Source organism: Misgurnus anguillicaudatus, unplaced genomic scaffold, assembly GCF_027580225.2.
Source record: "Misgurnus anguillicaudatus unplaced genomic scaffold, ASM2758022v2 HiC_scaffold_31, whole genome shotgun sequence".
Lineage (NCBI taxonomy): Eukaryota > Metazoa > Chordata > Actinopteri > Cypriniformes > Cobitidae > Misgurnus > Misgurnus anguillicaudatus.
In genome coordinates, this window is record NW_027395281.1 from 805,822 (window position 1) to 820,906 (window position 15,085).

The 15,085-nt window shown below is 39.3% G+C and overlaps 1 protein-coding gene across 1 annotated transcript; it reads right to left on the bottom strand.

Moving 5' to 3' along the window:
* Positions 1-1,270: 1,270 nt before the first annotated feature.
* Positions 1,271-15,023, bottom strand: LOC141363039 (uncharacterized). Its single transcript, XM_073865500.1, has 3 exons — positions 13,725-15,023; positions 4,526-4,961; positions 1,271-2,961 (listed from the first exon to the last, which is right to left on the bottom strand). Exons 1-3 carry the CDS (start codon positions 13,872-13,874, stop codon positions 1,979-1,981), a joined length of 1,569 nt encoding a protein of 522 aa, XP_073721601.1. The 5' UTR covers positions 13,875-15,023; the 3' UTR covers positions 1,271-1,978.
* Positions 15,024-15,085: the final 62 nt, after the last annotated feature.

Below are 15,085 nucleotides of genomic sequence, written 5' to 3' on the forward strand. Positions count from 1 at the left end.
CCTCTCTCTCTCTCTCTCTCTCTCTCTCTCTCTCTCTCTCTCTCTCTCTCTCTACAGGCTGCGGGCTGGGCCACAAAGATCGGTTATTCAGACTGGTGGTTTCTCTCACCTCTCCACTTGGGACGTCGTACAGAAAGTACGGTGCAGGTAGGGTTTCCTCGTTCTCTTTCTCTCTCTCCACAGTAATACTGCACATCCAGAGCTCGCTCACAGCATAGGCCAGCATAGACCTGCAGCCTTTTCGTTCTTCCATGGCGAGGGGGTTTTGACAATACACACACAGCAGTACACAGCACCACGTCAAAGTGAAGTTTCCACAACAACACAGACTCACCCACCGCACTCAAAGTGAACATCTAGGACGCCCCGTCTTCCTCCACTTTGCCTGAGTCCGTTAGACGGTGTTTAGCACGGCCCAGTCAGCATTCACGTCGCTGTGATAGCCCCAGTTTGTCCTCCTCCGGCTCACCCACCACACTGTTCAGGGGTAGGGCCGTCCTCCTTTTCCCGGAGTCGTTTGCTACAAAACAGGTTAGTATACAGTGTGTCCCAAACTCAATGTTCCATACTCACAATCACTGTAAGATCTTCTTTAATGTTCTCCTCTTTGATCCACACAGGCGATTATATCCGGCCACAAGGAACGAGGCGTTTCTTCCCCCAACAGGGTTGCACAGCGATTTCACTTATGACACAATATCCTCAGTATGGCAAACACTCACGCTAAACTCCGCTTCTCCTTTTGTTTCGTTTCAGTTTCCAGTAATCTCCAATCGTCTTCCAGCCACTATGGTTTTCTTCGTCCCACACAGCCACGCCAGCTTCAGCCTGAGAGGAAAAACAGCCCAACAACAAGCGCACCAAAAAAGCAGCAAACGAGCCCAACAACTGAACTTCCTTCACACGACCACGCCGTCCTTTCGCCCGTTTTCTAGCGGTCGCCGGATCAGCGGGGCCTGCGAACTCTTCGGAGGCGGGTGTTTGCTGAGTTGCCAAAGGCGAAATCGACCGCTTCTGCTTCTTCAGCCCGTCTTTTAAATCTGCATTAATCATATCGCCCGCCCAGTCAATAATTGCTGCCTCCTTTGCACACCTGTGATGAATCTGACCTAATTTCGCTGCCATGGAAACCCAGGAAGTAAACGGGGTTTAGAAAAAAATTGCTCCGGGCGGAACCTCTCCTCTCTATTTTTGGTTTCGCCCTAAGTCACCCTGTGACAGATATCTTACAAAATCAGTGTAATAAAATCTGCAGATATGCAAGAAAAGGTTTGTACTTTAAAAATACTTTATTTGTAACAAACAGAAGATAAAGAATTTACAAACATGCAGAGAACCGTTTCAGCACTCGGACAGCGCCATGTTTTTTTTTAAAGCATTACTTAAAAATGTTTCTTATCTCACCATATCCACAGGTACAAATTTGTGAGGTAGCATTTAAAAAACATTTTAAAACAGAAGCATTTGTTTAAAGCAAAACAATTTCTTACCAAGCTACAGGTCAAGCAGCTCTTTACACCTTCTAACGTCTCATAATCGGTCCTCATTTAAGTCCAAGAGACTCAATAATAATCTTTTACATTTTAATCCTTTAACTTTTCATATTATAAAAGGGTTGTGTCCTGCTGCGCATCCATGGGTGTGATAAGCAAAAGCGCACTGTGCCGTATTACTAACACGCTCATTAAATAACAAAAACAATATTGCGCCATTGACTTTAAACCAGGTTTTAGTTGGTCAATGGCGTAGTCTATTTTAGTTGCCTCAAAATAACAACGCACCAAGAATGTGCCTGAAGTTCACATGGCTCATTTTCAGACCAGAACGCCCATGGGTGCAAAATTGTGCGCAAATGCATTTGCTTTTTAAACAACGCGGCACTAAATGTGAAATTGATCATTGCGATGGGTTGAAACTAGTGAAGAGCACTTGCGTTGCCCATTGCTCTGGGTGTATGATAGGGCCCGTAAGGTTTCTCTCACATATGAACTCTCAAATGGGCTTTTAAGGAATCTGGGTTAGTAAACGTCTTCTCACACTGAGAACATTTGTAAGGTTTTTCACCTGTATGAGTTCTCAGGTGTTTCACTAAACTTTGACGATAACTAAAACTCTTTCCACAAACAGTACAGTGATGAGGTTTCTCTCCAGTGTGAACTGTCTGATGAACTCTGAGCTCAGTTGAATTTTTAAATCTCTTACCACAGTGAGAGCAGACGTAAGGTTTCTCTCCTGTATCAATTCTCTGATGAACTTTAAAATAACTTAGATTATTGAAGCTCTTTTCACATTGAGAGCAGACGTAAGGTTTTTCTCCAGTGTGAACTCTCTGATGGATTATCAGACTAGATTTATGACAGAAACCTTTATCACAGTGTGAACACTGATAGCGTTTCTCCTCAGAGTGAATATTCTGGTGTGATTTTAGTGAACGTGAATCCTTAAAGGTTTTGTCACATTGACTGCACTGATACGATCTCTCATCGGTGTGTATACGCACATGTGTATTTAGATAAGATTTTTGGCTGAATCTCTTCTCACAGTGAGGACACTCGTATGGTTTCTCTCCAGTGTGAATTCTCTGATGAAAATGAAGACTTTGTTTGGTGCTGAAATATTTGCCACATTCAGTGCAGTAGAAAGACTTTTCACCACGGTGTGACCTCACGTGAACTTTTAGCTGATATAAGAAGCCAAAATCCTTCCCACATTGCTGACAGTGAAACTGCTTCTTCTTCTCTCTGTGCACTTTTGAATGATGACGTTTATACTTTTGTAAGGTAGTAGAGCTGATCTCAGATCTGGTGGAGGTCAACAGTTTTTGTTCTGCATTTCTATCTAAATGTCTCTGTGAGCTCAATGTCTCTTCATCGGTGATGCAGGAAAGAGTTTGTGCCGTCTGTCGCTCTTTTGATGATAAAGATGTTATTTCTCCATCCAAACACGAATCACTGATCTTATCTGAAAGACAACAACATTAGAAATCTCATATGATTTACATTTACACCAACTGTAAACACACAAACAAGAGGTTCAACTGAGATTCTGTATGTTTTTTCTATATTCAGTTATTGCTGCTAATGGGGTCGTAAGTAGTTATTGACTCTAAAGCTGCGTCTTTTCATTGCACACAACACCCAATAGATCAGAAGTCATTTATTTCCTAGTATGGAGAGTTGCACAGCGACTGCATGGAGTGGACTGGAAATCTTCAGATGTGATTTAAACTTTAAATTCAAGGACTTTCCAGGTCCAATACCCTCAAATTCAAGGCCTAAATGTGGGGACATATTTCAAGTGAAGGCAAGGTTACATTGTGTTACCTTTTAAGATACATTGTTACAGCTTCCTTTCGAGGGAACTCGCGCTGCGTCACTGCGGTGACACTTTGGGGACGCCTCCAGGGGTAAGTGCATCTGAATGTGTATATCAAATTCAACCAATGGTGAGGATTAACCACAAAGACAGGGTGACGCAGGAGCCAGGAAGTATATCGCTATCTGAATTCTTGCTAAAACAAATATTATTACAACTGTAAATCTGTCAATGTGTGCATATCTCAGGGTTGTGTGCCTGTGTGCATGCATCAGATCTTTCAATCAGTGTGAGGAAGATCATTTTTGAGTATTGTCGCTCTAAAGAACTCTTAACATCAATCAGATCCAGAACTTTCTCTCTTTTGATAACTATTTTAACACCAAGCAAGTCCAGCACTTTATTTTCCAATTCCTCCAACCCATGTTTTAAAACCGAAACCAAAATCTCAGACGTGCAAGTGGATGGACATGCATTATTTGTATTAGTTAAGAACTTATGACGATACATCTCGTACAAATAAAGATTACTTTAGACATTTAATGACTATTTACTGTAGGCTGCGTCTCAATTTATCTAACAATGGGCCAGGCCTAAGCTCAAACTGAAATTGTGCGATGCGTTAATCGCATGTTATTAAAATTAATGTTGTTCAAATTAATTTACATTAATGCTAATTAACGCGTTAATTTTGACAGCCCTAGTTATTATACTTGTTGATTGACTGCTAAGCGTGAGCGTTTGCTCCTGTACCAAAGAGAGAACCCTAGCAACCATGTAACAAGACCTATATCTCTGCATCAGAACATTGTAGAGACATGAGGGTGGCCTTGTTTTACTCGAGGCTTGATGTATAATCATTGGTGTATGCAAATTCTCTACCTAGCAACCAGTGTACCCTAACAACCATTAAGCGAGGCATATATTGCTGCTTCAGAACAACGTAGACATTTTTTCTTTTTGAGAAAAAGCCGTCGCTTGGTGACAGACCGCAAGGATTGAGAGGGTACGTAAGTCTGTATAAGCGAGTGAACGTAAGGGGGAGCTGACCAAGTGGTGGATTTAAAGGCCAGGAGCAAATATACCCATCTGTTTTTTGTACTATCCAGACTAAATGAACCTGCATGCTGTAAAAGCTGAATGAAATTTGACCATTTTATAAGCAATTTTGTGTAAATCAATGTCATGTAAGGTAAAAGAGGAAACACACCTGAAGGAATAAAATCATCATGATTGTCATCATCTTCCTCAGTGTGATCTTCATCTGCTGTAGTTTCTCTTCTCATCAGGTTCCCACTGTCCATCGGATTAACTGAACACATCTTGAGTTTGGTCTGCAGGATCTGCTGCTGTTCTCCAGCGTTACAGACAGAATCCAGAGACTCTGTGGAGGTTTGATCCTCCTGTAAGCTCTGTTTACTGTCACACACTGTAGTGTCCTGAGTGTCTGTGAGCTTTGACTCAGTATAAGAGAGTAAAGTCAGACTGAGATCTGAGTCCTGTGTGTGTCTGGATGTCTCTTCAGAGAGTTTATCCAGCAGTGACTGTGGTGTGCGGCTCTGATCTCTGCTCATCCACACTGAATCCAGACATTCACTGGAGCTCCAAACAGTCACATACCCTGAAGATTCACAACAAACCCCATCCTTACGACACAACACACACACACACACACACACACACACACACACACACACACACACACACACACACAGACACACACACACACACACACACACACACGTTTAGTTTAGTTATACACGTTACACATATATACACGTTAGACAAAACAAGTTTATTTTTAGCGACAATCCAAAAGTCTATGGAAAAAAATGAATGGGCTTTTAGTGAGGGAACAAGTGTCCCGCTAACTTCCAGAATTTAGTGGACTAGAGATTGTTTTACTCGAATGAAACAGTCTTCAGTCTTAGGTTTTGATTTCAAGAGATAGACTTTTATTATCCGGACAAATAGAAAGCCGAGGCCGTCCTGTTGAATCCTCTCAGAACCAAAATGTGGTCCTGGGAAGATCCTGCAAGATCACTCTGACTCTCTCTCAGCCATCACTGCAGTTTGTAACACAATAGTTTTGTGTTCAGGCAAAAACACACATGACATCACTTTTGTAAGGGTCACCACCATATATATATAATATATATAAATGGTAAATGATTTGATACACATAACTGGTTATATTCATATAGATAATACGTAATGGTAAACTGATTGACATATTCATGTAGATTATCCTTAATTCCTTTATATTGGGATTAAAACAAACTTCTTCAAGATCGATTTCATTATAATTGCCCATATGGCTGTAACAATTAATGAAATGAAATGTACTTTATTGTCCCTAATAGGGAAATTTGGAGTAGACTCAAATCAACATTCTTATCACCTGATCCACACACACACAAAAACCACACAATACATTAAAATAGAATATTAAAAAGATTCTGACATCACTATGCATACAGAAGGCATTCATGTCTATATAACATCATAAAAGATTAAAAAGCATCACTTCTCCATATTCAGCAGTCTAACAGATACTGGCACAAACGAGTTCTTAAAACGGTTCAATTTGCAACGAGGAACCCTATACCTTCTACCAGAGGGTAACATTTCAAAGCAGGGATAAAGTATATGTGATGGGTCACGTAAAATTCTTTTGGCCTCCTTCAATGTACATAATTCATAAAGAGACTGAATACTGGTGTAGTCTTTTTGTCCTATAATTTTCATTGCAGTTCGTACAATACCTTGCATCTTCACTTTAGATTTGACATTGAGATTTCCGTACCAAGTAGACAAACCATACCTGATGACACTTTCTAATACAGACTGGTAAAATAATCCTGCAAGTGCGCGTTTTCTCAATGAATGAATGTTAATTTATATTTTTCAGATTATAATATTTTTTTTTAATTAGTGATTATAAACCATTATTTTAAATTTTGCTATTAAAAGTTAAGCAATACCTAAAACCAATGTATAATCTGATAAATAAGAAAGCCGTTAAATATATTTATGTATGACAGCATTTCCATGTTTTTATTTAAATTATATTTTTTCTTCATCCCGTGGCTAATGTTAAAAAAACTGTTGAATATGACTGATTCAATAAAAAATTTACACAAAAAAACTTGGGAGCCCTGTGTCTTTAAATAAACTGCAATGATTTATTTAAGAGACAGCTAATGCCGAGTTCAGACTGCACGATTTTAGCCCTGATTTTGACTCGCCGACAGGTTTTGCGAAATCGCCGACAAATGGCCGAAATCACAGGCAAATCGATGCTCGTGCACGCGAGTGACAATCACACAGTGTGAATTATAAAAGACGCGTTCTGAGAGGATCGCCGACGAGTCGCCGACACCCGTGAGATATTTGGCATGCTAACGATTCAAACGATTCAAAATCATTCCGTGTGAAATGTGTTTTGACTGACAATAACATCGGCGATGACCTACATCCAATGAGAGAGCAACATACAGGACAGCTGGAAGTTCGGGGAGGAGCCTCTCCAAACATTTCCTCATTCATCATTTTTATTTCTTCTTCTTTCTGCTGCAAATGAGCGCACATGCAATTTGTATGGTAAACTTCTTGCGGGTGACTATTTTTAAAGGGACACAAGGCAGCATTTTTATGTTAATAAATCATCTTCGTAAGTCGGTATATGGTTAAATGACTCATTACATGACGAATGAAGACCCTCTCGCCCGCCCCTACCATCTGTAGGAAGAATACCCCACTTGCAAGTTCGCTGTATCCGACCCGGTGTCCTTCAGTCTCGTAAAGTCTCAGATATAGAAAGCATTTACTCCCAGACACTAGGGGGAGCTAGTAGAGAAATAATACTCAGACTTGCCTTGTGTGCCTTTAATAGGTGTGTTTGACATCGGCTGCGGCTGGATGTAACCGATCGGCGAGATTAGCCGCGTGCAAGCGGGGAGGAGCTGAAAACGGAGACGTGAAGTCGGACGCGCCGTGCTTCCCGTAGTTTGCGGCATTTACGTCAAGCATGGCTGATCACGTGTCGTTTGCTTGCTTAATCGCATTAAACATGATTTGTAAGATGTAAACTTCATAAAAAGTGAATTATACTGTTTTGAATGTCCGTGTATGAGCATGAGTGGAACTGTAGAGGCTTACAGCATCTGTTTTTACAAGAATAAAGTTCAAGATAAGCAGATATGATTTAAAGGAACAGTATGTAAGAAATTTATATCAATTAATCATAAAATGGCCTTGATATGTCACTAGACATTAAGAAATCATTTTCATTTCAAATACGTATATCACTGACAACAGTGTTATGGCCAGGATATTGTCATTTAAAAAGTGGAGTTGCAGCCCTCAACTGATGTTTATGTTGTCATTTTGTGTATTGGCCACCAGTTGTGTGATTGCAGTACCAGTTTTAGCCACAAGTTTTGTGATTGCAATACCAGTTTTGGCCACAATCCTACATACTGTTCCTTTAAATACCAATGTTGTGGGGTCTACGTTTTTTATCCATTTTATTTTGATGAACATGACACAATATAACATCGCGACTACATGAAAAGAGCTTAAACTGTTAAAAAAATTCAGATTTGTGAGCATTTGAGGAACTGAGGGCGTGAAAATAAGCACGAAACACACGTGATTGTTGTCATGTGGTGAATCCGACCAATCGTGAAACAGCTGTGTCGTCATTACAGCCCGTGCAGCTCCTCTTCGCGAACTGCGCTGGCTAACTCAGGTGGCTGATCTCGAATCGCTCTCGCGGTACTTAAAAACCATATGACACAGTCACGTGCCTGCAGCGCCAGCTGAAGTCGGACAAAAATACTAACCGGAATGCACTGCTTCAAGTCAGCCGCCGATCGGTCTGCGCAGGGCCGCATGAAGTCGAACACACCTAGCAATAATCCCAGTCTCACGTGAGAACTCCGGTCTTGCACGCGTGACCTCGCGCTGTTTCCTTCGCGTCACTTCTCACGTGCGTTTGGTTGTGAGACGTAGTTTGCGGACCGGGAAAAGGTTATCGGCGATTCTTCTTACGGTAAAGTCATGCATGAAGACCCCTGTCGCCAATCCATCATGCAGTGTGAAACAGCAGCGAGTGAACGCTTCCCCTGATAATCACGCAGTGTGAAACCACAGGTGACCCGACTAATTTGAAAATCATACAGTCTGAACTCGGCATAAGGGTCCAACCGAGGGGCAACCTTCCAATCTCTCTAATGAAGCCCACACGGAAGTGACTTAAAATGCAATTCATCGACTGGCCGCTTGAGGCTGGCTTCAAAAGGGAGTCAATTCCCATAGACTCCCATGTTAAAAATGGCCAACTTTACAGTAGAAAATAATATGTTTACAGCCTGGTACAAAAAGTGTTTTGGCCTATATAGCTAATTTTGCCCTTCATGACAACTGTGAGGGGGGTGAATTTTTTTGTAACTCACCCGTTTAGATTATATTAAGCCTTAAACTTCAGCATAATTAAGGGCGTGGTCGCTTGAGTGTCGGTTGAACAGCCACTGCTGTCACTAGACTCGCGCTAGGCGGGCGTGGTTTCACCTCAGCTTCACCCATGTCCCGCCTCTTTACCCATTTTCGGTTTTCCGCGAGTAATTCGCGGGGACGCGCCAATAGCATCCAGCTGCAGACCCGCAGACTCACCTCCGACTAGACACCACCAGCAAAGAGTATAGAAGCACTATACTCTTTGCCACCAGTGGCTGGACACCAGTGGATAGACAGCCTACGTCATTTCCGTTTCGCCGCTAATTTCCGTTTTCACCGCTGGATGAACAGCAATTTTATTTCATATTTTCACCTCTGGATAGACAGCATATTTATTTTATATTTTCACCTCTGGATAGACAGCATATTTATTTTACATTTTCACCTATGGATAGACAGCATATTTATTTTCGGTTTTCACCTCTGGATAGACATTCTTTGCAGGCTTAATTGCACACGTCTTTTCCGTATTGTCATTTTACTTTAATGACTTAAAATATATAATATAAAATCGGTGTGCAAATTGAAATATGATCTTTATCATATCTTTTTACATAAAACAATTCTCAATAATATGCTTAATATTATAACATCAATAATTCATGAAAACTGCATTCACACCTTGACAGTGTTGTTTTCGTCAACGATGACGATAACGAAATGATTTCGTTGACGCACATATTTTTTATGACGCTAACGCGACGATGACTAGCTAAAAATGTCTCTAAGGTGACGAAAACATGACGAGACGCTTTTGAGTTTTCGTTGACGAAACGAGACGGAACGAAAATGATTATAAGTCTGACGTTCATAATGCATGTCATTTCTGCCTATTTTGCGTGAAATCGGTCTGTTTTTAGCTAAATGCTGCCGCTTTCTATCCTTGTTTTGGGTCAACAACACAGTCTCGCTCACGCTCACGCCCACCAACCGGCTTCCACCATGCCGCGCACGCGCACCAGATTTTTCAAACAACAACAACAACACACCTGCGGCTGTGGCGAGTTCGCAGGACCGTAGCGGTGACGCCAATAAACGGAAACGACGAGATGATTTATGGACATACTTTCAGTATAATCCATCAGACAGAAAAACGGAATGCATATTGGGAGACGACGGTAAATGTGGCCACAAACTAGGTGGGAAGAATACCACCAACCACAAGCGGCACCTGAAGGCTCATCACGCTAATATTTTGTAAAGGTAAATAACAAGTATACATTACATTTTACTCGACAATCGCCTTGTGACACATTTCATGGTAAGCTTAAGGTTTTACATGTATCTGCTTGTCAAACCTAAGCCCATTTCCAATACTTTTTGTGGTGTATTTAAATAAGGCAAGGCACGCGTTCCTCAACTTTATAAGCAAGGTCTCAGCGTAACACACAAACTCAAAACGAGGGAATATTAGGCTAAACTTTTTTCTTCATAACTTTTTGTTATGACATGCGCAGAAGGCACACCGACTAAAACAACGGCAAGCCCTCAGGGACAACCTTAATGCACATTTTAATTGTATTAAATACACCACACTTTTTAACCTAAATTCATTGGTTAAAAAATACTTTTTTTACTAAAATTGACTTAAACTTGAGTAAAACCTTTTTGCGTTTTCGTCGACTAAAACTTGACTAAAACCTTTTTGCGTTTTCGTCGACTAAAACTTGACTAAAACTATAAATTTTACAAGTGACTAAAATGTGACTAAAACTAAAAGCATTTTCGTCCAAAAGACTAAGACTAAAACGAAAACTAAAAGGGCTGCCAAAAACAACACTGCACCTTGAAAATATATATTTTTCAGATAATTTCACTATTTTTTTGTGACTTAAATTCAGTCTAGATCAATGGACTATAACGTTTTGTCATTAAAACAGACTTGTACATGTTAATTGACCACAGTTTTTTTTTTTTTTTGTAAATGTAACCACTTCTGTTTTTTAAATATACGTAGATTCAAATTATCAGACAATTTATCAAACAATCCAGATCAAATTCACTTCGTGGTTTTGCAATATTTATTGGAAATTACACACATCTTAGTAAAATTAGACAAATCTGACCATCAGAATGAAGATGCAACAGTCAGGCCCGTAAGGTTGTGGGGGAAGTCCCGATTTCAAGAGAAAATAAAACATGAACAGTTCCAAATAAACTATTGCACACTGTGCACACCACACCTCATTCCTGCCCCCTTAAACTGTCTAGCTAGTTTGTGCATTTGAATTTTGACATGACTGATAAATCATCGACAGTTTATTATTTTTTCTTACCGCTGACATCCCAGCTAGAAATAAAAAGTTCTAAGAACGTTCCCTGAAAGTTCCCGAATGTTCCCAAAAACATTCTGCCAACGTTAAAAGCGGCTAGTTTTTTTTTAAGTTCTAGGAACGTTTCTGTTGTCTGAACGTTAGAGTAATGTTACATTTTACCATTTTAAACGTTATGACAATGTCATGTTTTAATGTTCAAACAATGTTTAAAACAACAGCTGTTTATTATATTGACTTGTTTAATTGTTATGTAAATGATAGAGAAACATTGCATTTTATTATTTTAGAAAACATTATTTCTGAATGTTCAGTAAATATATTGCTGTAGAAAACACAATTCACTTACTAGGTTTAGATGTTGATGTTTTATTTTAAAGGGGTCATATGATGAAAATGTTAGCATTGCCACTTTGTAGGTTTGAGCAAAAATGTGTCGTTTTGGGTGTGTTTTTTAAAATGCAAATGAGCGGATGAAGTGCAAACACTGATCACAATGATGGTGGTTTGTTGTAATTGAAACTCTATTGTGCTGTCAAGTCCAAAAATGTGTCGTTTTGGGTGTGTTTTTTAAAATGCAAATGAGCGGATAAAGTTCAAACACTGATCACAATGATGGTGGTTTGTTGTAATTCAAACTCAATTGTGCTGTCAAGTCCTTCTTTTCTCTCTCTTTCTCTCTGCACTAAATGGCAGTGCAGTGGTTGGAGAGTTCAGATTAAGGAGGCGGTATTATTCTAATAAGATATCCTTATGACATCATAATGAAAGCCAAATTTCAATGACCTGGGGCCTATACCATGAAGCTGGTTTAGTTGGTTAGCCAGCTTTGTTTAGGATTAGTTTGTTCAAATCCTGGGTTTTGGGTACCATGAAAATAGCTTTTACCAACAAGGCCTGCACATTGGCTTGGTTTTGTCAACCTGAAACTAATCCTGTAACCCTGAGTTTGTTTAACCATTTTCATGGTACGGGCCCCTGTTTTTGCTCACACCTACAAAGTGGCAATGCTAACATTTTCATCATATGACCCCTTTAAGTCACCCTTATTGTGATTAGTGTTTGTTTTAGTTGGTCTCTTGACACTTGACTTTTTGCTTGCTAGTTTTTTTCCTGGTTGTGTTAACTTTGTGTTAATGCACCACATTTGTTATGAACATGCCAAGTTAATAGTGTTATTCTGTGGTTGTTGGTACATAATGGTAAAAGATCATCACCTAATTCATTTATTAATCAAAACTTTATTTTCTGTCAAAAATGTAAATGAGATCCAGCACTTTCACAGCATTTTGTCATTAAGGAGTTTTAGAAACTTTGGACAAAAAATATCTGCTGTATAACTGGGATGCACAAACATCAAGAATCAGACTATGAATCTCAATCATGGTGACAATTAAATGAAAAACTTCATGCTGCAATGCATGCTGGGTATTAACAAATTACAAATCTCATTCAGGACTCCCAGCATGCACTGCAGCATGGATAAATAAGGATTTTTTTAACAATTTTAATTGTCACCATGGTTGAGATTCATAATCTGATTCTTGATGTTTGGGCATCCCAACTATACAGCGGATATTTTTTGTCCAAAGTTTCTAAAACTCCTTAATGACAAACTGCTGTGAAAGAGCTGGATCTAATATACATTATTGACAGAAAATAAACTTTTGATTAGTAAATGAACTAAGTGATGATCTTTACCATTATGTACCAACAACCACAGAAATACACTAATAACTTTTCATAACAAATGTAGTGCATTAACACAAAGTTAACACAACCAGGAAAAAACTAGTAGGCAAAAAGTCAAGTGTCAAGAGACCAACTAAAACAAACATGAATCACAATAAGGGTGACTTAAAATGAAACATCAACATCTAAACCTAGTAAGTGAATTGAGTTTTCTACAGCAATATATTTACTGCATACAGAAATAATGTTTTATAAAATAATAAAATGCAATGTTTCTCTATCATTTACATAACAATTAAACAAGTCAATATAATAAACAGCTGTTGTTTTAAACATTGTGTGAACATTAAAACATGACATTGTCATAACGTTTAAAAATGGTAAAATATAACATTACTCTAACGTTCAGACAACAGAAACGTTCCTAGAACTTAAAAAAAACTAGCCGCTTTTAACGTTGGCAGAATGTTTTTGGGAACATTCGGGAACTTTCAGGGAACGTTCTTAGAACTTTTTATTTCTAGCTGGGATGTGCATGGCGCGTCAGATTTGAAAAGTGAATGACGAAACGGAAATGACGTCAGCTGTCCATCCACTAGCAAGAAGTGAAGTCTGCGGGGCTGCAGCTGGATGCCTCTTGGACGCGCGGCCAAGATGGCGACGGCAGGCAACGCCTACTTTAAGCTTCAAAAGCGATCTTCACAAACCAATGGGTGACGTCACGGACACTACGTCCATATTTTTTTTACGGTCTATGGGTCCAACATACATCAGTTTACTCTCATTGTGTTTTAAAAGTTTTTTTTTTGACATCCAGACCATAATGTCTGAGAAACAGACTGTTAAAGCACAAACACACAGAGAAAGATTATAAATGATTTGATGTTGTCTGATTCAGGTAAAGGATGTTTAAGCTGTACAAACCTCTTTCTTCAGTCCTTCATCTCCTCTTAACCTCAGCTTTATCTCCAGTAACGCCATCTCTTTCTTCAGCTGAGAGATTTCTGTGATAAAATCATCAATATCCAGCATAGACAGATCAGTTCCTACTGATTTACAGCACATCACATCCATCTCATCATCAACACTAAAATACACAGAGACAAGACTCTGTTTACTCTCAATAAAACACTCAAGAGAGAAAAACAACGAGGATACAAAAAAAACAACAACAGCCCGCTCTCTTTCGAGTTTATTTGTGTACTAAAGTGCTGCAGCGCCTCCTGCTGTACTGGAGAGAGAAGACGCTCAACACTTCATTCATTCATCCTGCTGTTAACAAATCTCATCATTTTCAACAGCCAATAAACTTTTACATTTGCTAATTTTTTTATTCAACTACAGTTCTGAATGGTTATTTCAAAATACCCGTACGTCACAGGCCCGCATTGAGTCTTGAGATAGCCAAGGCTGTGAAGAAGGAGCCATGGATGGATCCCAATTCAGGGGTTGATGCTCCCACAGCTCGTTCATCCTTTAAAAGTTGCCAAATGAAGGGCACGAAACAGAGCTGCCTTCAAAGCATCCTTCAGATGTATTCACAGTGTGACTCTACTGCTATCTACTGGAGATGTTAAACTAAATATAATTCTTTCTCTTAGCAAGTATTTGATCATTTATTAGAATAAAATCAGATCTCATCCTTTAAGAGACACGTTTTGCTTGTTTCATCATTTAATAAATACATAACACAAACAATGGCTCTTGATAACATAACATTTGTAAATGTAAGTACAGCAGAGTCATTTGTTTTATTTATTAGTTTTACACTATAAAAATGCTGTGTTATTTTCAACCCAAAGTCTTTTTCACAGATCAGTTTGTTCTTCAGTATGTTTCTTCTGATGAGGTCTTACATTAGTGAATCTCTCTCCACAGATTGAGCAGACGTAGGGCCCTATTTTAGCAATCCAAGCGCATTGTCTAAAGCGCGCGCACGCCGGTCTAAATGGGCGTGTCTGATTCCACTTCTGCTAATTTAACAACATGAAAATGGTTTATGTGCCAAGCGCACTTGTAAAAGGGTCGATTCTCATAATGGGTGTGTTTTGGGCATAACGTGCAATAAACCAATGAGAGTCTCAGCTCTCATCCCCTTTAAAAGACAGTTGCATAGGCATCATGCCTTATCTCGATTTAGAAAGTGGAATTTGTAAACCAAAAAAACTAAAGAAGAAGAAGGCCACCAGTTTAAGATTGATTTTATTTGTATTGAAATTGTTTTTTTTAGATTTAAACCTTAACCGTTAAAAGCCTTTTTCTTTCAGTTACGGAAGTAAAATATC

Excerpts from the sequence above, each read along its gene's own strand:
- LOC141363039 (XM_073865500.1), bottom strand. The coding sequence starts at position 13,874 with ATGGATGTGATGTGCTGTAAATCAGTAGGAACTGATCTGTCTATGCTG. Across the intron at positions 4,962-13,724 it reads ATGAAGGACTGAAGAAAGAG|GATGGGGTTTGTTGTGAATC; the intron begins GTTTGTACAGCT and ends TTGTGTCGTAAG. Across the intron at positions 2,962-4,525 it reads TGATGATTTTATTCCTTCAG|ATAAGATCAGTGATTCGTGT; the intron begins GTGTGTTTCCTC and ends GTTGTCTTTCAG.